Below are 23,805 nucleotides of genomic sequence, written 5' to 3' on the forward strand. Positions count from 1 at the left end.
ATCGGTGCTATACGATCTTTATTACTCCACCGTCATAGTACTTTCCTACGGATGTCAATTAGCTAAATGATTACACGTGTAGTTCATTATGGTGTCTGAGGATACCACGTAAATTTTCACCTTCGTCTTAGTCAACGAGGAATCCTCAAAGATGTTGACTCACACTGGCAGGTTAATCAAACGCGAACGGTATAATGTAATAAGAAAGTCTGTAATGAAGTTAAGCATCGTAACTCGATAATAACGCGTTCTAGTAAAAATGCTTCCTCGATCGTTCAGACAAATCTAATTCGATCAATTTGCGTATCGATTTTCAAACTGTTCTAAACACGTAACGTACTTATACTAACATTATACTTGAACAAAACACGGGGAAGAAGAATCGACCTGCCTTTATAAAATTAGAAATATTAATTATAATTATTTATTATTCCATATATTATAATAAATAATCGATATATTAAATTTATTAATATATTATAATAAATAGTCGATATTCGTTTGCTTCTCTAATAAATTACTTTTCTCACTGACTAAAAAGTTTATGTGAAAAAATTCGTGAAAATACTAATTGGCAATAATGTATAGAAAACTTGTTTCTAAAAATTGTAGAAAAATTATTCTATTGTTATTAGTTTTATTATTTATTATTTATTTTGTTATTTTATTATTTATTATATATTAATTTATTATTATTTTACTATTTATTATATATTAATTTATCTAATTTATTAGAGAAGTAAACGAATACCGACTTGTCCCAGGTTTATCAATATTTAACAATATTAAACAATAATTTAACAATATTTAACAATATTTAAACGATCAAGTATTACATCTGGGACTTTTTTCACTGACTAAAAAGACAATTTGAAAAAGTTCGTGAAAATACTAATTGGCAATAAAATATATAAAACTTGTTTCAAAAAACTGTAGAAAGCATCCCCAGTGTAATACTTGATCAATTACATATCGTTACACTATTATTAAAATAAAATAAAATATCAGCAATTTCTAAACTTTACTATTTCGTAATTAACTCGTCTATTAATTAACATAACTCCGATTATTCCAATTTTACAATCTATTCCTTATCGACAACAAAATTTATGCAACATCAATTACATAAACTTTCCATCGATTTCACGTTGAAAAAATGTTTCAGCATATCTCTGAACACAACTTTGATAGACAGACCTTCTTCCAAAGCACTCGTCGATTCAGTCATTCACTGCACAAATCGATTAACTCCACTTTTTGAAAAATCTTAAATTTAAGTGTCAAAGCACTTGGTATAGTCGTAACTTTTTATATTTATAATAACTTCCCTGATAATTAAGATTAACACCATTAAACGACAAAAATTTGTTGGCCACTGAATAATAAATAATTTATTTCAGAGGTCACTTTGATTAACTCCATGCTCTAATGTAAATCGTTGCAATAATGCAACTCAAATGCACTAGCAAACCATGAATGACAACGGTGAATTTTTTAGTGCCGTCTTATCGGAATTTAAGTAAAATTTAGTAAAATTTAAATTTATTACTTTTTTCACTTGCCAAATCGATTAACTCTTCCAGTAACATAAAAATGGTAACATTATTAACGATTACCTTTTGGCTATTTTTCTTACAAATTTTATATACCGTTAGATGAAAGTTACATTTGCATTTATGCATTCTACGATATTTATTTCGATTTAAATTATAGAGGGAATTTTAAAAAACAATATACATTATTTCGTTGCATTTCTCCACTTTCTGTTTTATGTAGTTAATCAATTTGTGCAGCGAACGGCTCAGTTTATATAAAAGATTGTTCGGTAAATAAGCACCGAGGAATACTTTTCAATAGGACTGTTTGGAAAATCAGACAGTATCCTCGATTTCCTTTCGTTTCGTTTATCCATTTTTGCCGGGTATTTTGAAAAAATCGAGGCTCGCATGATTTATGAATAGCAATATCTCGTAGGAAACAGACATCGCGTTCTATAGTTACTCTTGTCGATACGTATAAACCGAGCAATTCGCGCATGCGAAAATCCACACGCACGCATGTACCAAAGATATGAGGAATATTTGAAAAATAGGACGATGACGTACATAAGTGACCGTTACTAACCCAAGTTAAAGTGTTTACGTTGGGAACGGAGCGAAATCTGATGTATCCGGGGTAAAGGCACATCCGTTAAGTATCTAAATAAATCATCTGTACAATCTTATGCATATCGATAGCGAAGTGGAGGAAAAAGCGAGGAAACTGTAAACGACCCGGTTTCTCAGTTATCGGAATTTTCGAACATAAAGAAATAATTCGCGGTATTGTGACGATAAACGAGGATATTTTTATACGGCACATACGCGAAAAGCTTGTTACCGCATGACAAAGGAATAAACAATGTGTCTCGATAGCACGTGTTTAAATACACGAGGTACATGGACGTTGAACAGTTTGCGTATCTCTCGACACATCGTCTTTCGTCTTTAATGCTATATTACGTTATCTTAATTATACTGTATTATATATTAACCCTTTGCACTCGACGATCTTTTGGCTAGAGGAGAGTAGACATTCAAAGATTCTCTGCTACGAAACTGACGATACTTTTTTCAGCAGTAAATAAAGAATCGTATGATAATTATCGCGTAGAATTCATTGATTTCGATACCTCGCACGTTACCTTAAATTTCATATATGCAGGATACCAAAAGAAATCGCGAATCGGCTATTGCCAACAAAAACAAATTGCAAACCGATTGATATCTTCTAGAAGCAAATCGAAAAGTTATTCTATATAACAAAATTAAGTTGCATGGCTCCCCTACGGGGAGGTGAAGCGTAGGTTAAGGAAAGCATAAAAGCGTGGTCCTTGACAACCAAAACAGAGTCCTTAGAAATCTGTTGTGACCAGCACAAGCGTGAGTCGCTTGGTGTTGGAAAGAGAGTTTTAAAAGAGTGCGTCTTTGTGCGTTTTCGTTTCGTTACCTTGGTGTTCTTTTCCTAAGTTAAATCAGTTTACGAGTTTTGAGTTTGCGTTATCGCGTTCTTGTTCTTTCGACAATTTTCGGTGTCTCAAGACCAGTATTCGCCATCCTACATATATTAATTAATATCGATCTACCAAATGTTATAAAATGGCGACTGAGGGTCGCCTCTCGAGTGCAAAGGGTTAACACTAGAACTACCGATCTGTAATGGCTACCTAACTATAACGTGCACAGATTATAGTAATTTCAGCGATACGACGAATACGAGTGAATATATTGATCACAGTTCTTTCTTAATACGAGTTGATACCAATTTTATTCTTAAAGCAGGTGTATGTGTTCGGTGATTGCAAAAAGGAAAATTCTGGGACCAGTCATTTTCACTGGGTTGGTAGTTCCAGTGTTAATGTCACTTTTACTTTCATTATTCTCTAATACATATCATCGATGTATAAATAATTATAATATCGTTGATATTCATGAAAATTCACCGGTTTTACGTAAACAGGAAAAATAATGAATTCTTTACAGGGCAAATTTGATTATGTCTTTTTGAAGTCCCCAACAATTTGTGGCACGATAGTTGATTAATTCTTAATCTTTTATATTTAAAGTAAATTCCTATGTTTCGTTTTATAGAGGATTTACCAAATTATCCAGTCTAATCGATTTGGTTAATTAGCAGCTTATATGTGACTGCATAAGATATTGTATGTTTATCTGTAATTTATTTGTTTTCGTACAAATTACTATTTTAATTTGTTACAATATTACACTATATATATTTGTAACATTGAACTATTACTTTTACACGTGTACGTACATAGCTATACGTATTAAATATGATAATGAGCCGCTGATCTAACCATCTTCGAAATCGAAGCAAATATCGAAACTTGCGAAAGAGAGGAAAAAGAGAAAAATAATCAATTCATTTTCATAAGCAATCTTCCTCGTCCTAAACCATCCTAAGAACCATTCAGCTCTCTGCACCCCATTGGTGCCATTACGAAAACACTGGTAATTTATATTTATATTTACCATTAAATTTGATTCTCGTCAAGATTAAAAAATGGGAGAAGATACTCTACAAACGAATCCACGAATCTCCAAAATATCTTATTCCAAAATACCACTGTCGACCTCCAAGAACAAAAGCACGTAGAATAATTATGGTTGCTGTTTTATCGAGGGAAAAAATTCTCAGAATGCGAGGTCAAAATTGAAAATAACGAAATAAAATTCATATTCTCGCGTGAGATTCCTCGCAAGCTACGTCTACGCGTTACGAGGCTCGTTACTCCATCTACCTTCGGACGAAAATAAAAACCTCTTAATTACCTGTTCATCGTATTTCGTATCTACAGTCGGGAGAATTAAAGAGAAAGCTTTTGTCGTAACTCCGAAAATTGATAAAGTTCAGCCAACGAGACTTCGATTCGTCTGCACGTGCAAGGACAATTAACACGGGCAATTAAGCCTAACGGTGACGTTCGGCAATGAAACTTATGCGAACGACCAAACGATTACGAAAATATTTACACACAATGTACAGACGACACGTGTGAAGAGAGAAGAAAGCTACGGTCTATAGGCTTCCGTTTTATTTCGGGAAACCCACGTGCTTCAGCCTATTAACACGGTGTAATGCGAATAACGACGCCTCTTATTATTTTTAATTATTACCTCGTTATTGCATCTGATCCGAATATTATCTGAACCGTGTGCACGTTATTAAAACCATCATGTTCGAGTGAATTTGAACATTGCGAGTGGACAACAGGAAGTAACGAATATTATACGATCAACGCTGGAACTATAGTAGAACTATAATAGCAGAGTCAAAATTATTTTATTTTGTTATTTATGGAAAACGCATAGTGATTTTGGACAAAATTAATTTCACCTTTTACGTTAATATGTGCCATGGAATATAGTACGATATACAGTGGGTGAAAAAATAATAGAACTAGCAGAGCGAGAATTACTATAACGCAATTTTGACTCTGTTGCTTCCAGTATTTTTTAACTCACTGTATATTGAATGTGTCATCGAGAAAAATAACAATTCTCGAATGCTTCGGAAAAATATGTGCAATTTAATTCGGATATTTAAATAATGGAATAACTCGAATTCCCTAGTAACTCGAACCGAAATTCCCTAAATCGGAATTATTCCTAGTATCTGGAAAGCAGAATTGCGTTAAAATTCGCTTAAAAAAGAATAATTCGATTGGAAAGATGCAATTTGAAAATAGCTGCAATCTTGAAAGAAGAATTTATATTTTGGAACAGATGCATCGTATGCTAATTGATAATTATCTCGAATAGAGTATATACGCGATATTTTATAGAACGTTTCGACTTATTTCGAAAAGCGTCTTTTTTTTTTAAAAACAACATCACGTAAAATAAATCGACAACCATTTTATTTTTTGGAGAATTGAATAAAAAATCGAATAGAAAAAAATAGAAAATGTAAACACCACTTCGATGTGGTAACAAGTACAGGTGCATATGTATATCTTAGATTTATTATTACTTCCTGATTAAAGCCAAAGGGTACAATGTGTATCTTATATAAGGTGTCTTGATTACCAGAAACGTCTTGGTCAAAGTGAAATTTTATCGTACATTCTTGCACGCTATAAGAAATCATCTTAATTCCTTCCCTGCCGACAGTAATAAATGGATACTGCCTTACCTTCTCTCAGGAGAATTTATATTTCGCGCTCAAGCACGTATACTGGTCGTCTATTGAATATCGGAATTGAAATATATAAATGATAAAAAAAAATGAACATTGTAATATATAATATGAACGAAATAACGATTAAAAATAGGTTAGGTTCTGTTGGCGTTGTTGTATCGATGAAATATAACTATTAGAACAAAGCAGAGAGTAAAAAAAAATAATGAAACACTTTTTGGAAAGAAAATCGATAAAACGAAAAAATGACGTGATAAAGAATAAATGGTTTGGAATAGTTGTTTTATTAGAGTAACGTTGAGCTATATATGTATTTACCTTGATGCGATGCGTTGTACTGTCTAAAAATTTTTCGGCAGCGATGTCGTTAATTTGCGTAATAATCTTTCTCGTGACCGCTGTGAAAAGCGATCGTTTCCCAATAGCTGCTTTACCAGTAGCAACGAAATTGCTAAAATCGAAAAGCGTTTCACTAATTATTTATGTACACATCGAACAAATTTTCCAGCACTGAATTCTCCATACACTGTCGATAAACAGGTAACGATGCCGGCACGATGTTTTCGCTTTTTCAAGATCGAAAGTATTAAGTACAAATTCTCGTGGAGCCGTTTTAAAATCCAATTATAAAAATGAACTTCGCGTATCTTCTTGGTTATTTCAATCGATTAGAATTAAAGTACTGTAGATTTCGATTTACGATAAGTACTTTGTACTGTTTGCGTTGAGGTTAGGTTTTGCATTAAGTACAAAAATCATACGAACGATTAAATAACGTCGGTAATGAACCCTATGATTTGCTAACACACGTCAGCCGTACTTTTTTGTCGTTTAGTTGTACGCTTCCTTCCGGTTTCTTACATTTGAAACACATATAAATATAAATAATAATTACAGTCACGATCTCAGCATTCGGTGATTCGATGGCATTGCAGTTGGTTAAAGTCAGACTTTTCTATTCGTTTCACCCAATTTTCTTTAATTCGTCGAAACTTGCGTTATCGGAAAAGCATCTCGTATCATTCTCATCATCTATCGATAAGACAAATGAAAACGATAATCACCAAGCTGTTGAAAAATTCACAAATTTCCTTTTCTCAAACACTTGAACGTATTAACCGGCTTGTTTTTACGGAAATCTTCATTGCACCAAAAAGCGCACACAAATATGTTGAGTTTGACCTCTTGCAATGGCGAGCTTCGTCTCCTCGTTTCTTCGCCACAATGAATGACGTTTATTGCTCTTCTTCAGAAACAGAATGCGTGTATTCGAGCAGTATGCGTAGGTAAAACTTTGGAGTAATTGACACGACGAATATCTGTTTCCTTTTGAACTTGTCATTCAATGGTGATACGTCGAATGACACTTAACCTAAGCGCGTCGTAAAAATGCCGAGCGCACCACCGTCGTGTTCAGGGTATTCGTCGCTTCTAACCTTGAAAATACGAGTTTCAACAACCAACTTAAATTTTACGAATGTAAGTACACGGTAAGTAACGAAAGTCGCCGATTCTCGGTATCATTTCCACCGCTGAATATGATTTGTCACCAGAAGCCTTTTCGTCAACGATTACTCTATTGTTGCAAATATGTCGATCACACTCCTTACACCGGACGGATGAATAAACCACGAAATAAGGATTTTTTATTGGATAGCCGAGGCTATGGTGCCGCGTTATAGGCCATAAAGCGGCCGGCACGCAAGAAACCGGTGGCAGTCTCAAGAAGCGTACACCCCCGATCGCGCATCCTTCCTGGAGCCCTGACAAGAGCCAACTGCTCCGCGCGCTTGTATGCCAACATTCAAGGCAGTCCCACAAGTGACCAGCTGACCGAACAAACAGCTTGGACGTTTGATATGCAGCCCAATTCGATTAGTGCAGATTCTATATAAACATTACACAATTAAGTATGACTTGCTCGAATATCGAACGCGGGCACTACCAAAAACCAATCCGTGTCACCCACGAAATTAAACAGAAAAAGAACAAACCGGAAAAGAGAAACAGTGATCGTATGTTCCCCTCCCATCTTTAATGTAATCGCCACTTCATATTACCAAGTATTCAATTCGCTCGAAAGAGGGCACCACTGACTGAAATCATGCAAATACTTTTCATTACTAACATAGTTTTCTAATAAATTTGCGTAACAGAAATTTACAGAAAATCAATAAGAATAAAATACATTGCTTATATTTAGGAATGATAAAAACAATTTAAATACTATTGATATACGTACAGATACATTACACATTGTTCATATGTGATATACCTACACGTGTATATATATATATATATACATACACATACGTATATATATATATATAAGTGCACGGTTTTTATTTTTAAGAATAGATATATTTAAGCTTTTGAATAAAATATTAAATAAAATATGCATCTTATTCAATTCGTAAATGAAAAGAATGTAAATAGACAAATTATATCTAATACAAATTGTATCAAAAAGAAGTAATGTAATATATATATCAAATTGTGTATATATGTATGTCAACTTTTTCTTATTTGGTATTAACATTACTAGATAAATAATTTAAGAATATATCGACTTTCTTTTTTCATGTATATCAAGTTTTACATAAATAATATACACACTGGAATGTAATAACAAATTTTTATTTTTTACTGAAATAATATATGCTATTTCTTATTTGCAAATAAAACTAGTTTAGAGAAGAATTTATTATTATATTTCAATGTGTTTCTATTTTTCAATTTCTATCTTTTTTTATTTTTTCTGCTATTTTTAATTATATATAAAATATCTACGAAAAATTGACAACTATAATTTATTATGTTTTTTAATAGTCTTGTATCATTTTTATGAATAAAAATATTATATAAAAAATAGAAAAATTGAAAATAACCTTAAATTATTACTCTATTAATATTTTCTTACCTTATTAATAATAAAATAGAATAAAAAGAAGAACATTTAATTATAATGTATCATACATCTTTTTTGTATCAACATATTCTTAAATAAATGTCATCAATGTTACATCTTGCATCAGCGTGAATACGCAAAACATATATATGTACATAGGCTGGGTTTGCCACAAAAAAAATCACATAGGGGCGGCCCGCACGTCTCATATGCCCGTAATCGTCAACAAAGGAGGTATTCCCCTACCTTTCGTCTCACTACTACTGCAGCTAATCGACGCAGGCGTATACATCGTCGCCATGACATTACGAGCTTCATAACTGCTAGGTATTCGTTGCACCGGACTTAGCGTCGTAATGTGATATCATGTTGCTAAGAAACTAGATGACACGTTTCCACAAATTCGAATAGTGCCCCCTCTACTTTCCTCATCCTTCTCTGATGCTTAAAATTTCAATATTTAGTCACATTGTAGCAATAAGTTAAAGATACAAGTTAAAACAAAAGAAAAAGAATTCTATTTCTGGTAAAATAATATTTTATATTAAATTATTTATTTAGGAAACGCTTTTTTTTTTAATAAAAACTGTTTTTCACTAAGTCAATATGTAACAGCTTGTTACAGATTACATTATATTAAAATATTCCATACATTAAAGATATATAACAAAAATGTGTGGAATTTGGGGTCTGTTTGGATTAAAAGTACCATCTTTAACTTGTATTTGTGAAAACTTTGAGAAGATAAAACATCGTGGTCCAGAAGCAACCAAAATTGAATTTGACCATATGGTTAAAGTATAATTCTATTAAAACATTTTAAACAATTACATACATATATATCTTTAGTAAAATAATTATATAATAAAAATAAATTTTTGCAATCTTTGTTTGCAGAATGGTTACCTTGGATTTCATAGACTAATGATTGTTGATAATATCTATGGAATGCAACCAATGAAAAATTTTAAGTATCCACATTTAACTTTATTGTGTAATGGTGAAATTTATAACAACAAAGAGGTAAAACTTTCTATATTCACTGTTATTTATTTCAATACTATTTGTTTTTATATAATTGTTTTACTCATATAATAGCTTGGTATACAACATGAATTTTCATATGCTACAAACTGTGATGTAGAGGTAATAATACATTTATATGCAGTTCTTGGTGCTAAAAACGTGACTAGAATGCTTGATGGTGTTTTTGCATTTTATTTACTGGACACTAAAAACAAAAGAATTCTTATTGGTAGAGATCCCTATGGTGTTAGACCTCTTTTCCGATTGTACTCTGATGATGGACAACTTGCAATTTGTTCAGAGAGCAAGGTAATAAATTAAATGTAATTTCATTAAATACGACATAAACATTTGAATTTTTATATTGAAATTTTTATTTAGGGGCTCATAGGAATAACCAAACAAATAACTTCAAGATGCATATTGGAACCATTTCCACCAGGAAGTTATGAGGAATATGAAATTTTAAATGATGGTAGAACAAAATTATTAAGAAGAGTAAACTATTATCAACCTGGAGACAAACCAAGCTTTCAAGCCTTCATTCCTTATGACAGTTCGTTGAATCATATAGAACAATGTTTATAATCCCTAAATGGACAAAGTAACGTAATAAATTATGTTTAAGGATTGAGTAGCACAGATATACATCAAAATATAAGAGAATTACTTACTGGTGCTGTGAAAAAAAGATTAATGTCTGACAGAGAAATTGGTTGTTTATTATCAGGTGGTCTTGATTCAAGTTTAATTGCTGCTTTACTTGTAAAATGTGGAAGAGATATAAACTTACCATATAGAATAAAAAGTTTTTCAGTTGGTATGAGAGATAGTCCAGATATAATTGCAGCTAGACAGGTTGAAAATATTATTTCTATATTATACACTCCTTAAATACATAATTAAATATAATATTTACTAGGTTGCAAAATACATAGGAACAGAACATCATGAAATAATCTTTTCTGAAAATGATGTTGTTGATATTTTGGACAAACTCATTTATCACCTAGAAACATGTGATATTACTACAATTCGTGCTTCTATTGGGTAAAGTATAGTTTGCAAATCAAATGTCTTAATCTTGTAAATAAATAATATATATATATATATATATTAATTAAAATTTCAGTATGTATCTTGTTTCAAGATATATTAAATATCACACAAAAACAACAGTAATATTTAGTGGAGAAGGTGCAGATGAATTGGCACAAGGATATATTTATTTTAGAGATGCACCAAACGCAACAGAAGCTCATAATGAATCTGTTCGATTATTAAAGAACATATATCTGTATGATGCCTTAAGAGCAGACAGAACAACCAGTGCATTTAGTTTAGAACTACGAGTTCCATTCTTAGATATTCAATTTACAAATTATTATCTATCATTAGATGCTGCTTCTAGACAACCACAAGGTATGATCTTCTTAATCAAGAAATGCTAATAAATTAAATAAAAATGTTACTTAATACAGGCGGAATTGAAAAACATTTATTACGATCGGCATTCGAGGATACGAATCTCTTACCATCAAATATATTATGGAGACATAAAGAAGCTTTTAGTGATGGTGTAACATCAATTAAGAAATCACTTTTCCATATCATACACGATATTGTAGATGGAAGTATATTGGAGGAAGAATTAGAAAAAGCTTATTTGAAATTTCCTCATTGTACTCCGAAAACCAAAGAAGCTCTTTATTACAGGTGTAGTATTCACCTTCACATTTACTTTATACTTGATAAATCAATTATTAATTTATAAGTGTAAATAATGATCTTTGTGCTTTAGAAAAATTTTTGAGAAATATTATGAAGGTCAAGCTGAAAATTTTGTGCCATACTTTTGGATGCCACAATGGACAAAAGGAGTTTGTGACCCATCCGCGCGATTTATTGCACATTATACAGCAGATGTAGAAAACTAATTAAACAAAATAAGAAAAGACTAAAAGTACAAAACCAAATAAATCTGAATATGTAATAATAAAGTCCATAATAAAATATAATAGTAAATTACTGTACATATTAATTATAAAATAATCTAAAAATTTTTATCAAAGAAAAATATAATCCCATTAGTGTGCAGTTTTAATAAAAATAAAATAATAAATATTTTATCTCTATTAATTCTTTTTATTATTAAGAAGATAATATTGTAGAAATAAATAGCACAAAACAAAAAAAATAAACTTTGTATTTACCCCTGGTGGGACTCGAACCCACAATCCCCGGTTTAGGAGACCGATGCCTTATCCATTAGGCCACAGGGGCTGTTGTAATAATCTTTTTATATCTTCAAATTATGGTTTGGAAATTTATAAATAATATAAATGTTAATAAATTAATATACATATCAATACTTCTTTTACAATATTTATATTTCTTTATCACATATTTACATATATTACAAGACAATAAGAAATCAATAATACTAGCAGTTGTTACTAGTAATTTCCAAGATGGTGACATGCATTTTTTAATGTCATCGTGAATGCATTTTTTTTTTTAAAATGCACTTTAATCGTATTGTCACAATTTGAATTGGGTTAACAAAGAAGTATGCTAACGTAAGTTGGAAAATATATACTTTTTTATTTAAGAAAAGTTGTTTTTAGTATGATTAATATTAGCAATGAATATAAATCACAAGTGATACATTTTACATTTATAAATGTTTTTTTTTTTTCGATGATTTATAGATGATGTCAACAAAATACGTTTCTTTTATATCTGGAATATTAATAGCCTCATTAACATGGACCTTCAGTTTATATCTTTATTCAAAGCTATCTCAAAATACTAATACTGTCAATCCAACAATGTTGGTGTTAGAAAATTCAAAATTAGGAAAAGGATTCGAATTTAATCATAAACCTTATCGTAATCAAGAATTCAAATTACATAATAATTTTATTTTTCCTGATGATAAAGGGGTTATAATAGATAAAAGTACTTATAATTTAAGAGGAAGTAACTATAAAAATAGTGATAAGCTATTGCAACAATTACAACCTGTACCAATGAAACCTGCTGTTACATTGGAGCAAGGTATGTTTAATATATATTAAGAAATTATTTATTTTAGTATGCTAATATATTATTTTTTAACATTATTTATAATTTTAATATCAAATTTATTTATTTTTGTAAATTTTCTAAATTTTAAAGTATAATTGTATAAACAATTTTTTTATAGGTCTAGATGAACTAGGAATGGTTAAAAATTTTGATGATCAACAAAAACGGGATGGGGGATATAAAAATTATTCCTTTAATATTTTAGTATCAGATAACATTGGATTACGTAGAGAATTACCAGATACAAGACATAAATTATGTGAAATACAAAAGTATTCTTTTAAGTTACCAAATGCTAGCATTATTATATGTTTTTATAATGAACATTATATGACACTTCTGAGATCCTTGCATTCAATTATTGATAGAACTCCTGAAAATCTTTTACATGAAATTATTTTAGTAAATGATCATAGCGATAGTAAAGCTTTACATGAAAAAATTAAAATATATACTACCAATAATTTTAATGGTAAAGTGAAATTTTTTAAAACAGAAAAACGAGAAGGATTGATCAGAGCAAGAATGTTTGGTTCAAGAAAAGCAACTGGACAAGTTTTAATTTTCCTAGACAGTCATATAGAAGTAAACAAAAAATGGATAGAACCTCTTCTCTCACGAATTGCTTATTCAAAAACTATCACAGTTATGCCAGTTATTGATATAATTAATCCAGATACATTTCAATATACTAGTAGTCCTTTAGTAAGAGGTGGATTTAATTGGGGTTTACATTTTAAATGGGATAATTTGCCAGTTGGTACATTAGTACATGATGAAGATTTCATAAAGCCAATAAAGTGAGAATATATTTACTTAGTTTTATATATATATATTTACTTTATAATTTTCTATAATATACATGTCGATGATTGTTACTAAATAGGTCTCCAACAATGGCAGGTGGTTTATTCGCAATGGATAGAGAATATTTTGTAAAGTTGGGAGAATATGATGCTGGTATGGACATCTGGGGTGGTGAAAATCTTGAAATATCATTTAGAGTAAGATAATAATTCATTTAATCATATATTTTTTATTATGGTAGTAATTTGTATTATCTTGTAGATTTGGATGTGTGGTGGAAGTATTGAATTAATACCATGTTCAAGAGTTGGACATGTATTCAGAAGAAGGAGACCATATGGTGCATATGATCAACATGATACTATGTTGAAAAACTCATTACGTGTAGCACATGTCTGGCTAGATGAATATAAGGATTACTATTTAAAAAATGTTAAAAAAATTGATTATGGTGATATTACAGAAAGATTAAATTTGCGAGAAAGATTGAAATGCAAAAATTTTGCATGGTACTTACAAGTAGTATACCCTGAATTAGCATTACCAGATGATAACAAAAATAAATTAAAGGATAAATGGACAAAACTAGAACAAAAACCAATACAACCTTGGCATTCTAGAAAAAGAAATTACACTGATCAATATCAAATTAGACTTTCTAATTCAGCATTATGCATTCAGAGTGAGAAAGATATTAAAACAAAAGGTTCCAAACTTATTTTAGCACCATGTTTAAGAATTAAGTCACAGGTGATCAGATATTACTTTAAAACCTGTCTCTAATTTAAAGTAATACTTATTTTATTAACATATATCTTAAAAGTTGCTTCAATTTCCATAGATGTGGTATGAAACTAATAAAAAAGAACTAGTACTTGGTCAAATGCTTTGTATGGAAGGAGCTGAGAAAATTCCAAAACTTAGAAAATGCCATGAGATGGGTGGTAATCAAGAATGGCGTCACAAAAGTAATGTAAATATCGACTCATTTATTAATGCTTATAATTAATCCATAATTAAGTCATATTTACTAAGTAATCATGTTTTATTTAGATTAATACACCTATATATAACATGGCAGCTGGTACATGCTTGGGGGTTTTGAGGGGAGCAAAGAGTGCTCAAATTATAATGGATTTATGTACTAAATTAGATACAAGCACTATATCATGGGATTTAATACCAGGCTCTAAAATTCTTTCAAAAGAAATTAGGTGACAACAAATAAAAAAAATATAGTTAATAAGAATAAAAAATAAAAGTTGCATTTCTAGAAGAAAATAAAAGTAATAAAACTCAAAATTTTAATGAATATGTGATATTACGCAGGTTTTTGTAGAACTTTTTGAATTTTTATATTACATTTATACTCTTTTATATTATAGAAATAAAATTCTATAGCACTATGATTAATGACAAAATTTATAATATTAAGATTTAAAAAATTTTATACATGTTTTTATATTCTAATTTATAATTAATGACATATACATTATTTTAATATTCACTTTATTTATTATTAATAAGATTTATGTATAAAAATAAAAACCTTTGTTTCTATAGATTGTTTTTATAGAATTTTAAATGTAAACTTTTAATGTGATGCAATTTTTATTATAACTACTAGCTTTTATAACAATAAAAATCAACTTTTTTGAAAGTAATAATATGTGAAATATATTTAAACGTATATATGTTTATATTTGTATCTGTATATACATACTATAAACCTCTTTGTATGCGTTTTTTATACAATAAATGAGATTGTTAACATGCTTGCTTTCACTATTTTATCATATATAGATATAATATATAAGTAAATAATTTTTATAATAATCTTTTGATAGTAGTTTTTGTAAAAGTTCAAAATTAAGTTCACATTAAACATTGAATATTATATATTTTAAAATTCACTATTTCATATTTTAGATAGGACATATACAGTGTGTTCGCATTAAGTTATGTCACCATTTTTAAGACATTTCTAGTAGTACAATTAAAAAATATTTCAAACAAAATTTATTTAGTATTTATGAGCTCCATGATCTCATATTACTAGATCTCAAAAAATACTTTGTATATAAAAAATTTAAGGTAACCTTGACTTTTTTCAATGACACTATATATTTTTGATGTCAGGATTATAGCTGACGTCGAAGCGAATTCAATCTTGTGACATCAAAATCATATAGTATCATCGAAAAAAATCATGGTAACTTTAAATTTTTTATGTACAAAGCATTTTTGGAGATCCAGTAATATGAAATCATGTAGCCCATCAAATACTCAAAAAATGTTGTCTGAAACATTTTTTAATTACACTACCGAAAATGGCTTAAAAATAATGACATAACTTAACGTGGATACCCTATATACATATCAACATGGCAGTCAGTACAAAAATTTTAATTAAGAGATTTGATTATTTAAAAACATATAACAAAATTATCATATAATTTACATAAAATTTTATGGAAATATGATAAAAATAATAGTGTAATTAAATTGAAGAAATTATAATATAGATAAATTAAAATAAAATTTAAGAATCACATTGAAATCGACAATATAGGTTATTATTTCTAAAGTTCACTACAAAAATGACAACCTCGAAAGAATTAAACATCGCCAGGAAAAGTCTCGTAGCTTCACTTGGTGAAAACGCAAAAGTGTAAGATATATTTTAAGTTTAAAAAATAAAGAAAAATTACGTTATAAATTAAACATATTTGAAAAATTAGTACCTATACATAATTTTTCTTCTAGATGGGACATTGTAATTCAAAATTTCTTGTTTTCTAAACTAGTATAATGTTCCTAATTTTTTCTTTATTTCGAATGTTATCTTCATATCTGTTATAAAAAATATAATTTTTAAATATAAATATTTATAGAATCTTATTTTGTTGGCAGATACTTTGAAAAAATGAAACTTTGGTTTCAAATGAAGGTGCTCTATTATAACATTCATTACTAAACAATAATTTACTATCATTAAGATTATCATTTATAAAATGTTATTGTAGACAACAAAGGAAGAATTTGATTGTGAAGCAAGAAATATTATGACAGAAGATCAAGTTCATCTTCATAATGAATTTCTTCTTTGCTTATTTAATAAAGTGAGAGGCTTAGCTGCTGCAACACCTATTCGAAAATTAGATCGTGATAAAGCTATAAAAGAAAAGAGACTAAGATTGAAACGCAAATACAAAACTGATAAATCAAATTTTGAGGTAGATGATTATAACCAATTTAATATACTTTTAATATATTAAATTGGCTATCTTTCATATTTTATATTCTATATTTAGCCTGCAGATATGTATGTCGAAGTATTGAGTCAAACTTCATCCCCTGTTGGAGATGAACCTATTGGAGCAAATCGCTCTAGTGCTCAGGAGCTTGTACTACCAGATAGAACTTTTGTTTTAGCAAGATTAATGCTTGCAGCATGGGAAAATAATATGGATGGAGCAGAAGAAAATACTGCACATATAGTTATAGCAGCAACACAGATTTTTTTAAAGAATATACTTACAGCAATATTTACACGGAGAAAAGGCTACACTGTTAGAGATGGTTCATTTATTTATAGTATTGGAGAACCAGTACCTAGTTCATGGAAAAGAAATTCCACTCACATATTGAGAACTTCAGATCATACTGCAACAGAAATAGTAGATCCTTATGGCCAAGTGCCTATAATAAAACCAAATATCGAAGAAGCAGAACAGACAACAGCTTTTGCTTATGCATGTTCTCCACAAACTATTCCACCATCATTAAAACCTATTAATACAGCTGATTTACAATATACATTAAAGGTCAGAGAAAATAATTTATTAAAGTCTTAAGATATTTTATAAAATTTTATGATTTTTATATTTTTTTATTTCATACAGATGTATAAAAATCTTGTTAGTAATCACACTATTTATGCAACTAATATGGAACGTTTATTTACATATGCGACGCATCCAACATGGGAAGACCTTGAAGCTAAAAAGTTATCATGTCACCAATCTACAATATAAATATTTGTTATATTACTTTTAAAAACAAATGATTTGAAATATAAATAAATTAAAGAGTTATATGTATTATAGATGATTATTTTTTAAAATATACTTTACTAATAAAATTAATCTCAAACTTATTAATATATTATCATATCCTTTTAATATTTTGTTCTCATAAAATTTTTTATTTAGCTTTCATCTTTTTAACAGTAAATATCTTTTTATTATTTTGTCATTACTTTAATATTTATCTTTATTTAGAATTATTTACAGTAAAAGATATAGCTAAATATTTGAGTATAAGAAGTGTTGAACACTTTCATTTATCTATAAAAGTAAACATATGTAATATGAATAAAAGTCAAATTACCTTATTTTATAAGATTTTATTCTTTCTTATTATTAATTATATATATTCTTATGAAGATTAAGACACATACTTAGTCTCATGATTGATATGAAAAATGCTTCACATTATTTTTATTTACATCCTAATTTGAAATTTTCCAGCTTTGGTAATATATTTAACACCTTTGAATGGTTTATATTTTTCTCCATACATATCTAATCGATTGACTTTTAAACCAGAAACTGCCAACTGATTAATTGTAAAATAAACCTAAAATAAAATAATGTTTATACTTTTCTTTATATGATAACAGTATATATAATATGTACATACATTAATTGCAGGATTAGACTCCATCACACTGGCAGAGTTTTGAATAGTAATCTAAAATTTTAATTTGAAATCTTTGTTTATAATTTCTGTATATTTGCCTAAATTCTAAAAGATTATCTTATAATTTTATAATTATTATACCGAGCCTCTTAAGTTTGGTAGTTTAGAAACATCTATCCTTCCAATATCCCACAACAATATTTTGCTAACAGGGTCAAATGAATATTTTCCTTGATTTGGTGTTAATGTACAATTTAATACTATTTTTGGCATAGGTATTTCTAATGTAACATTTTCTACCTAAAATATATTTAGTCCAACTAATTATATTAATTTTTGTATTTTCACAGAAATATAAAAATAAAATATAATACATACAGTTCTTCCAATAGTTTGTTTTGGTCCAACAGTTATGTCTAATCTGCCTCCTCCTAATTCTTTGAGACTAATGTTATGTCTTACATATATTGGAATTGCCACAATACTTTGTGAGCCTATGTGATATGAAAGAAGACGAAAATTACCATCTGGTGGAATAAAAGAGAGTATTCGTTCTGACTAAAAGAAAAATGTCTTGTTAATGATGCAATTAATAAACTTAAACTTTTACTTATACCTACCTCCCATCTTTTAAATCTAACACAAGGATGAAAACTAACATCGTCAAATAATCTGGGATTCATGAAAGAAAGTGTTAAATCTGGCATACCACTTAATTTTATACAACAGTCAATCTATAATTTAAACAATACATTGCAAATATTCTTATCAATATATGAGTTAGTATTAATAATATTAAATAATGAACATACATAGCCTTGAATTTCTGCAAATACTGTTGCACCTGTTTTGTCAATAATAGCATCAACTTCTTCCACAATATCAAAATATGCTTCATTATTTGTATATTTAACACCAGTACGTCTCCAAGGAACATTAGACAATTGTCCACTTGGTAAAGTTGCACTGACACTATAATTTATATATATAATTAAATATTCAAATCAATTTTTGTATTTTGTCCTAAATATATAATGAGCATACTTACTTAGATTTTCCTGTAACAGTATTTGCAATAGTTCTCAATATATTTGGTGGTTTAATAAGTTCTTTTAAAATATTAGATTCTGTAGCTAAAGGAAAACCATTGTCCAACATTTCATCTAACAATTCATAGACAACCACATAGTTTTCTTTTATAATAGTTTCCGTACATTCACTAAAATAATCTTCAAAAGTGTCCACTACTCTATGTAAAAATTCTATCACGAATAATGGTGGAACTATAACATAAAAATGATATTGCAAAGAAACTTTATAATCAAAACAATTTATCACTTAAATTTTATTAAATACCTTCTGTCATGCATACTGCAACGAAAAACATATTACAACGATATATACTAATAAGATAATGATGAGGTGTAGCTATTACTGGTGGTGTATCTTCAGGAGATAAAACTCTTCGCTGTTGATCAAAAAAGTAGTCACACAATGATCGTGCAACTGCACTTTTCCAATGTTTTTCCATGAAAACATCTCTAAGAATAATATTATATATTCAGTTTAAGGAATTAAAAAAATAGCTGTTTATACAAACTTTTTTCAAATACAAAAACATTTAATATTATACAATAAACACGATCACAATAATGTAGGTTTGCATGCAAGCATTTAACCAAATACTTATCAAAGACTACATATGTGTCTCTTATAATTTGATGCTTACCCTGACGAGTTGATAATAAAAAGACTATGTATCATTTTTTATAACAAATTATTCTACACAATTCACTGTTTAAAATTATTTGTTAATTTTATTTTGATACTCTACATACACTTGACATATGGCCCTGTATTTACAAATTATACTAACACAGATGCGTGGACCTACATTTATTATTCGCCCGTATTATAACGGAGATGTACGGACATAAAATATCTTTCTCAGTGAAATTTTAGTGTGAATAAATGTGGAATAATTAATAAAAAATATACAATAACTAATTATAATAACAAATAAGTGTAATATTTAAAGTTTATAAACTAATTGCAACTTATAAAATTTTTTGCTACGTGTCATTAATTATCGTTCATATTTTATTTATATTTTTGAAATTTTTAATTTAATAATGGAAGAAATTACAAGTTGGGAAGATATAGAAAACAACGGTAATTTATTTAATATTAGTTGTCGAATTGTGTATTAATGGTACTTTCTTAAGTTTGTATTTTTTAGAATTTTTCAAACAATTTTTCGATGATGAACCCAAAAAAGGTGATATCAACCAAGTGCTATCAGTGGCACAACAGATAAATAGATTAGGACAAGGTAAATAAAAAACATTAAATATTTCACATATGATGTTACAATATAGTATATTACATATTTTTGTTATAGCTATTGAAATATTAAATGCCGAATTACAAAAGCAAGTATTAGCTAATCATGAAGATTTATTGTCACAAGCATCATGGGTCGAAAAGTTGGAAGGTGTACTTTCAATAATGCAATCACATGTTCAGGTACATATATGTACATATATAAATATTAAAAGGAGTAGAAATAGTTCTAAATGTAAAGTAAATGTCTATTTTAGAGTCTGTTGTCAGCTGTAGAACGTTTACGTGGAAAAATTATTGACCCCTTTAACAGAATTGAGACTCAGACAATTGTTTTAGCAAGGCTTCATGAAACTTCAGACTTATTGCGAAGAGTAGCTAGGATGCAACATTTATCAAAACGTTTATGTTCTCAAATGACAAATAATATGCATGGTCCAGATATTATAAAAGCTGCTAATAGTCTTCATGAACTTGGTATATTAATTCATTTTTCATTTTACATTTCATATTGTTGGAAACTATGACATTATATAATAGTCTGAACTTGTAGAACAATTGATGATGGATACAAATTTAAATGGATTAGATGTTATTGCTGATGATCAGCAAGCTGTAAAATCTCATAGAACAACTGTACAAAGAATAGCAACTCATACTTTATGTCAAGGATTACAAACAATGGATAGAACTAAAGTATTTAAATACATAATGATTATTTAAATAATATTGTCTTTAGAATCATTAATTATAAATTTATAACAAATAGGTCAGTACATCTGTACAAGTATTTCAAAATCTAGGAATTGTAAATGGAGCTATAAATAGTGTTATAGATTCTGCTCTATCTGAAATTGAAAGAATTGCTACAGAATCATTAGATGTGACTTTAGCAACAAATCAAGATGTTGGAAAGAGAACAGCACCTGGACGAGCTGCTATTCCTTCTCCAGGCTCTTCTGGAAATTTACGCACACGAATTTGGGAAAATCTTGAAAGACTTTTCCAAGATACACTTTACACACACTGTTTACAAGTAACTAAAAAATACTTGTTTTATAACTTTTGAAATCTATTTGGTCAATAGAAAAACTCACATTTTTTAATGTACATTATACTCATACTTTAGATTGAGCTGTTACAAAGAATACTATTAGAACATCATACAAAGGGATTAGATGAATTGTCACAAAAATTTTGGGACAGAGTAAACTGTCTACTTTCAAAAGTATTAATTGAACGTGCACAAGGTAAATATTAATTTTAATATTAATCTTTATAATAATAAATGTACATTGTTTATGTTTTCAGGATCATCATTTGTAAAACAAGCATTAGAAGGCGAATATCCAAAGTTTTTAAGAATATTTTTAGATTTGAGAAAACGTTTGAAGGAAAGATTACAGAGTATTGGTATCTACAAAATTAAGTAAATAAAAATATATTTATTTAAATTAAATAGCAAATATTACATAATGCAATTAACATATATTTTTTTCTGTTTTAGTCACAATGTATTATTGCCCTTTGAAAATGCATATTTATCTCGGTCCGTATCACGTTTATTAGATCCGGTACACACTATGTTTTCTGGAGATGGTTTGCCTACACAGGATGAAATTGATGGTCTAATACGTACAGTAACAAAGTAAATTGAACTAATACGTAGTTCACAACAATCCATGCATGTGTATTTACACACTACATATTACTATTATTAAATATCAATTTATGTTTTTACAGTGAATTAAGTGTGTCATTGGTTGATGATGGTCTTTCAACAGTAGTTGCACGTAATGTTGGTAAAGCTATAAGGCTTTTTTGCTTAAAATGTGAACAAGGATTGCTTGTGGGTGGAGAAGCTAGTCAAGTAATTGATTCCCCAACCACTGTTCAGCAGACAAACGTGTCTCTTGCGAACCTTCTTTATTATCTTTCTAGTCAAATAACTCGTGTAATAGTAAATTTATCTGGACTCCCATCAGAAGGAAGTTTGATAATTTCTACAACTCTTAAAGAAATAGATATATTAACAAAAAATATATTATCGCCGTTACTAGCATCTATTAGTGATGCAATTGAAAGTATTATTTTAACAATGCACGATGATGCAGAATTTCGGGAGTAAGTAATATACAATATTCTCAATTTAACTGTAATGTTAACTTAGCATAATAACATTATATATATTTATCACATGCTATTATTATATTACTATATATATAACAGTCATATATATATATTTTTTTTTGTATAGTCCAAGTAATCCTATAGGAAAAGAAATTAACTGTTCGCTCTACATGCGTGAATTGCAAGGATTTATTTTACGTTCTGTAAATACGTTTCTTGTTCCATATAAAAATCAAGCAGTAGTTGCTGAATGGTAATTAAAAATGTAATTATAATTTTTTTATATTGGTATTATAATGTTGAAATTGAACATCTTTTTAGCTGTAAATCTGTTGCTTCACGGTGCATTGAACTTTTTGTAAGACATGTTTGTTTATTAAGACCATTAACTGATTTTGGAAGAGCCAAACTCATTGTTGACTTCAGTCAGGTATGTTATAGTATTTCACGATAAACAAAATTTAAATTTAAATTTAAATCATATTTATTTAGATAGAAGTAGCTGTTGCTCCATTATGTAGAGGAGGACAATTGGGATCATCAGAACAACAACAGTATAGAACATTACGAGCATTAAAAGCATTGCTTCCATTTAGTGCAGATGAAATTGTTCAAAAAGTTTTAGAAGGAAAAGGAGAATGTGGTGTACCACCCTCTTTTATTCTTTTATACTTATTTTCTACTGCACCTCCTGAATTAGTATCTCCACATCAGGTACGAAACTGTATATTGGCATTATTATCTTTCAGTAAAATTAAATTATCTTGAATTTAAGAAGGTTTTAATTATTATTAATTTTTTAATTATTGTTAATATAGAGTACAAATTGGTCTGTGGGCCGATTGTCTCAATGGATGGATAAACATCCAAATGAAAGAGATAGATTGGCTTTTTGTAGTGGATCGCTGGAACGTTATCAATTAACAGTTAGACAACAGAATCTTCCAACATTCCATCCACTATTTCTATTAATGAAAAAATTAATCGATGTAAATGAACATTAAAATTTTTAAAGTTTATATTGCATAAAATATTAGATGTATTTTCCACATTTATAAAAATTTATAAAAATTCTGCATACATAATTTATTGATTGA

The 23,805-nt window shown here is 28.9% G+C and overlaps 6 protein-coding genes and 1 non-coding gene across 7 annotated transcripts in view; 4 read left to right on the forward strand and 3 right to left on the reverse strand.

Moving 5' to 3' along the window:
- The window catches only part of LOC108546057 (myb-like protein X), a 50,925-nt gene extending 43,364 nt beyond the window's left edge, over positions 1-7,561 (reverse strand). The window contains exon 1 of the mRNA XM_017897979.1: positions 6,019-7,561. The gene's annotated coding sequence lies outside the window, so the exon portion shown is untranslated. The remainder of the gene's footprint in view (positions 1-6,018) is intronic.
- Positions 7,562-9,075: 1,514 nt separating this feature from the next.
- AsnS (asparagine synthetase) lies at positions 9,076-11,571 on the forward strand. Its single transcript, XM_017898131.1, has 10 exons — positions 9,076-9,134; positions 9,224-9,406; positions 9,506-9,631; positions 9,707-9,943; positions 10,016-10,190; positions 10,263-10,492; positions 10,557-10,684; positions 10,767-11,056; positions 11,116-11,350; positions 11,436-11,571. The coding sequence occupies exons 2-10, from the start codon at positions 9,281-9,283 to the stop codon at positions 11,569-11,571; spliced, it is 1,683 nt and encodes a 560-aa protein (XP_017753620.1). The 5' UTR covers positions 9,076-9,134; positions 9,224-9,280.
- A 273-nt stretch (positions 11,572-11,844) lies between these two features.
- Positions 11,845-11,917, reverse strand: TRNAR-CCU (transfer RNA arginine (anticodon CCU)). The gene has a single exon. It is a non-coding gene; the product is annotated as a tRNA-Arg (tRNA).
- Positions 11,918-12,170: 253 nt separating this feature from the next.
- Pgant35A (polypeptide N-acetylgalactosaminyltransferase 35A) lies at positions 12,171-14,749 on the forward strand. Its single transcript, XM_017898143.1, has 7 exons — positions 12,171-12,213; positions 12,346-12,694; positions 12,843-13,524; positions 13,611-13,728; positions 13,793-14,281; positions 14,373-14,504; positions 14,585-14,749. The coding sequence occupies exons 2-7, from the start codon at positions 12,346-12,348 to the stop codon at positions 14,747-14,749; spliced, it is 1,935 nt and encodes a 644-aa protein (XP_017753632.1). The 5' UTR covers positions 12,171-12,213.
- A 1,295-nt stretch (positions 14,750-16,044) lies between these two features.
- LOC108546065 (transcriptional adapter 1) lies at positions 16,045-17,568 on the forward strand. The gene is made up of 5 exons (XM_017897989.1): positions 16,045-16,202; positions 16,445-16,481; positions 16,558-16,767; positions 16,846-17,358; positions 17,437-17,568. Exons 1-5 carry the CDS (start codon positions 16,132-16,134, stop codon positions 17,566-17,568), a joined length of 963 nt encoding a protein of 320 aa, XP_017753478.1. The 5' UTR covers positions 16,045-16,131.
- Positions 17,569-18,037: 469 nt separating this feature from the next.
- On the reverse strand, positions 18,038-20,083 carry carmine (AP-3 complex subunit carmine). Its single transcript, XM_017898001.1, has 9 exons — positions 19,965-20,083; positions 19,592-19,776; positions 19,284-19,518; positions 19,048-19,207; positions 18,856-18,969; positions 18,614-18,793; positions 18,377-18,535; positions 18,236-18,286; positions 18,038-18,172 (listed from the first exon to the last, which is right to left on the reverse strand). Exons 1-9 carry the CDS (start codon positions 19,997-19,999, stop codon positions 18,038-18,040), a joined length of 1,254 nt encoding a protein of 417 aa, XP_017753490.1. The 5' UTR covers positions 20,000-20,083.
- A 249-nt stretch (positions 20,084-20,332) lies between these two features.
- fws (Conserved oligomeric Golgi complex subunit 5 four way stop) lies at positions 20,333-23,722 on the forward strand. The gene is made up of 14 exons (XM_017898159.1): positions 20,333-20,407; positions 20,475-20,567; positions 20,637-20,761; positions 20,836-21,055; positions 21,132-21,274; positions 21,348-21,614; positions 21,708-21,828; positions 21,890-22,007; positions 22,086-22,226; positions 22,322-22,702; positions 22,836-22,961; positions 23,030-23,138; positions 23,201-23,422; positions 23,527-23,722. Exons 1-14 carry the CDS (start codon positions 20,368-20,370, stop codon positions 23,710-23,712), a joined length of 2,292 nt encoding a protein of 763 aa, XP_017753648.1. The 5' UTR covers positions 20,333-20,367; the 3' UTR covers positions 23,713-23,722.
- The last annotated feature ends 83 nt before the right edge of the window (positions 23,723-23,805 follow it).

The sequence above is a fragment of the Eufriesea mexicana genome, unplaced genomic scaffold (genome assembly GCF_001483705.2).
Source record: "Eufriesea mexicana isolate 0111107269 unplaced genomic scaffold, ASM148370v2 scaffold4744748559, whole genome shotgun sequence".
NCBI lineage: Eukaryota > Metazoa > Arthropoda > Insecta > Hymenoptera > Apidae > Eufriesea > Eufriesea mexicana.

Coding starts and splice junctions, on each gene's coding strand:
- carmine (XM_017898001.1), bottom strand. CDS start 19,999: ATGATACATAGTCTTTTTATTATCAACTCGTCAGG. Junction 19,208..19,283: donor ACTGTTACAGGAAAATCTAA/GTAAGTATGCTC, acceptor TATAAATTATAG/TGTCAGTGCAACTTTACCAA. Junction 18,794..18,855: donor TTAGATTTAAAAGATGGGAG/GTAGGTATAAGT, acceptor TTTTTCTTTTAG/TCAGAACGAATACTCTCTTT.
- AsnS (XM_017898131.1), top strand. CDS start 9,281: ATGTGTGGAATTTGGGGTCTGTTTGGATTAAAAGTACCATCTTTAACT. Junction 9,407..9,505: donor AATTTGACCATATGGTTAAA/GTATAATTCTAT, acceptor CTTTGTTTGCAG/AATGGTTACCTTGGATTTCA. Junction 9,944..10,015: donor CAATTTGTTCAGAGAGCAAG/GTAATAAATTAA, acceptor ATTTTTATTTAG/GGGCTCATAGGAATAACCAA.
- LOC108546065 (XM_017897989.1), top strand. CDS start 16,132: ATGACAACCTCGAAAGAATTAAACATCGCCAGGAAAAGTCTCGTAGCT. Junction 16,482..16,557: donor AACTTTGGTTTCAAATGAAG/GTGCTCTATTAT, acceptor ATGTTATTGTAG/ACAACAAAGGAAGAATTTGA. Junction 17,359..17,436: donor ATTTACAATATACATTAAAG/GTCAGAGAAAAT, acceptor TATTTCATACAG/ATGTATAAAAATCTTGTTAG.
- fws (XM_017898159.1), top strand. CDS start 20,368: ATGGAAGAAATTACAAGTTGGGAAGATATAGAAAACAACG. Junction 21,275..21,347: donor AAACAATGGATAGAACTAAA/GTATTTAAATAC, acceptor TATAACAAATAG/GTCAGTACATCTGTACAAGT. Junction 22,703..22,835: donor GATGATGCAGAATTTCGGGA/GTAAGTAATATA, acceptor TTTTTTGTATAG/TCCAAGTAATCCTATAGGAA.
- Pgant35A (XM_017898143.1), top strand. CDS start 12,346: ATGATGTCAACAAAATACGTTTCTTTTATATCTGGAATATTAATAGCC. Junction 12,695..12,842: donor TGCTGTTACATTGGAGCAAG/GTATGTTTAATA, acceptor ATTTTTTTATAG/GTCTAGATGAACTAGGAATG. Junction 14,505..14,584: donor AATGGCGTCACAAAAGTAAT/GTAAATATCGAC, acceptor TGTTTTATTTAG/ATTAATACACCTATATATAA.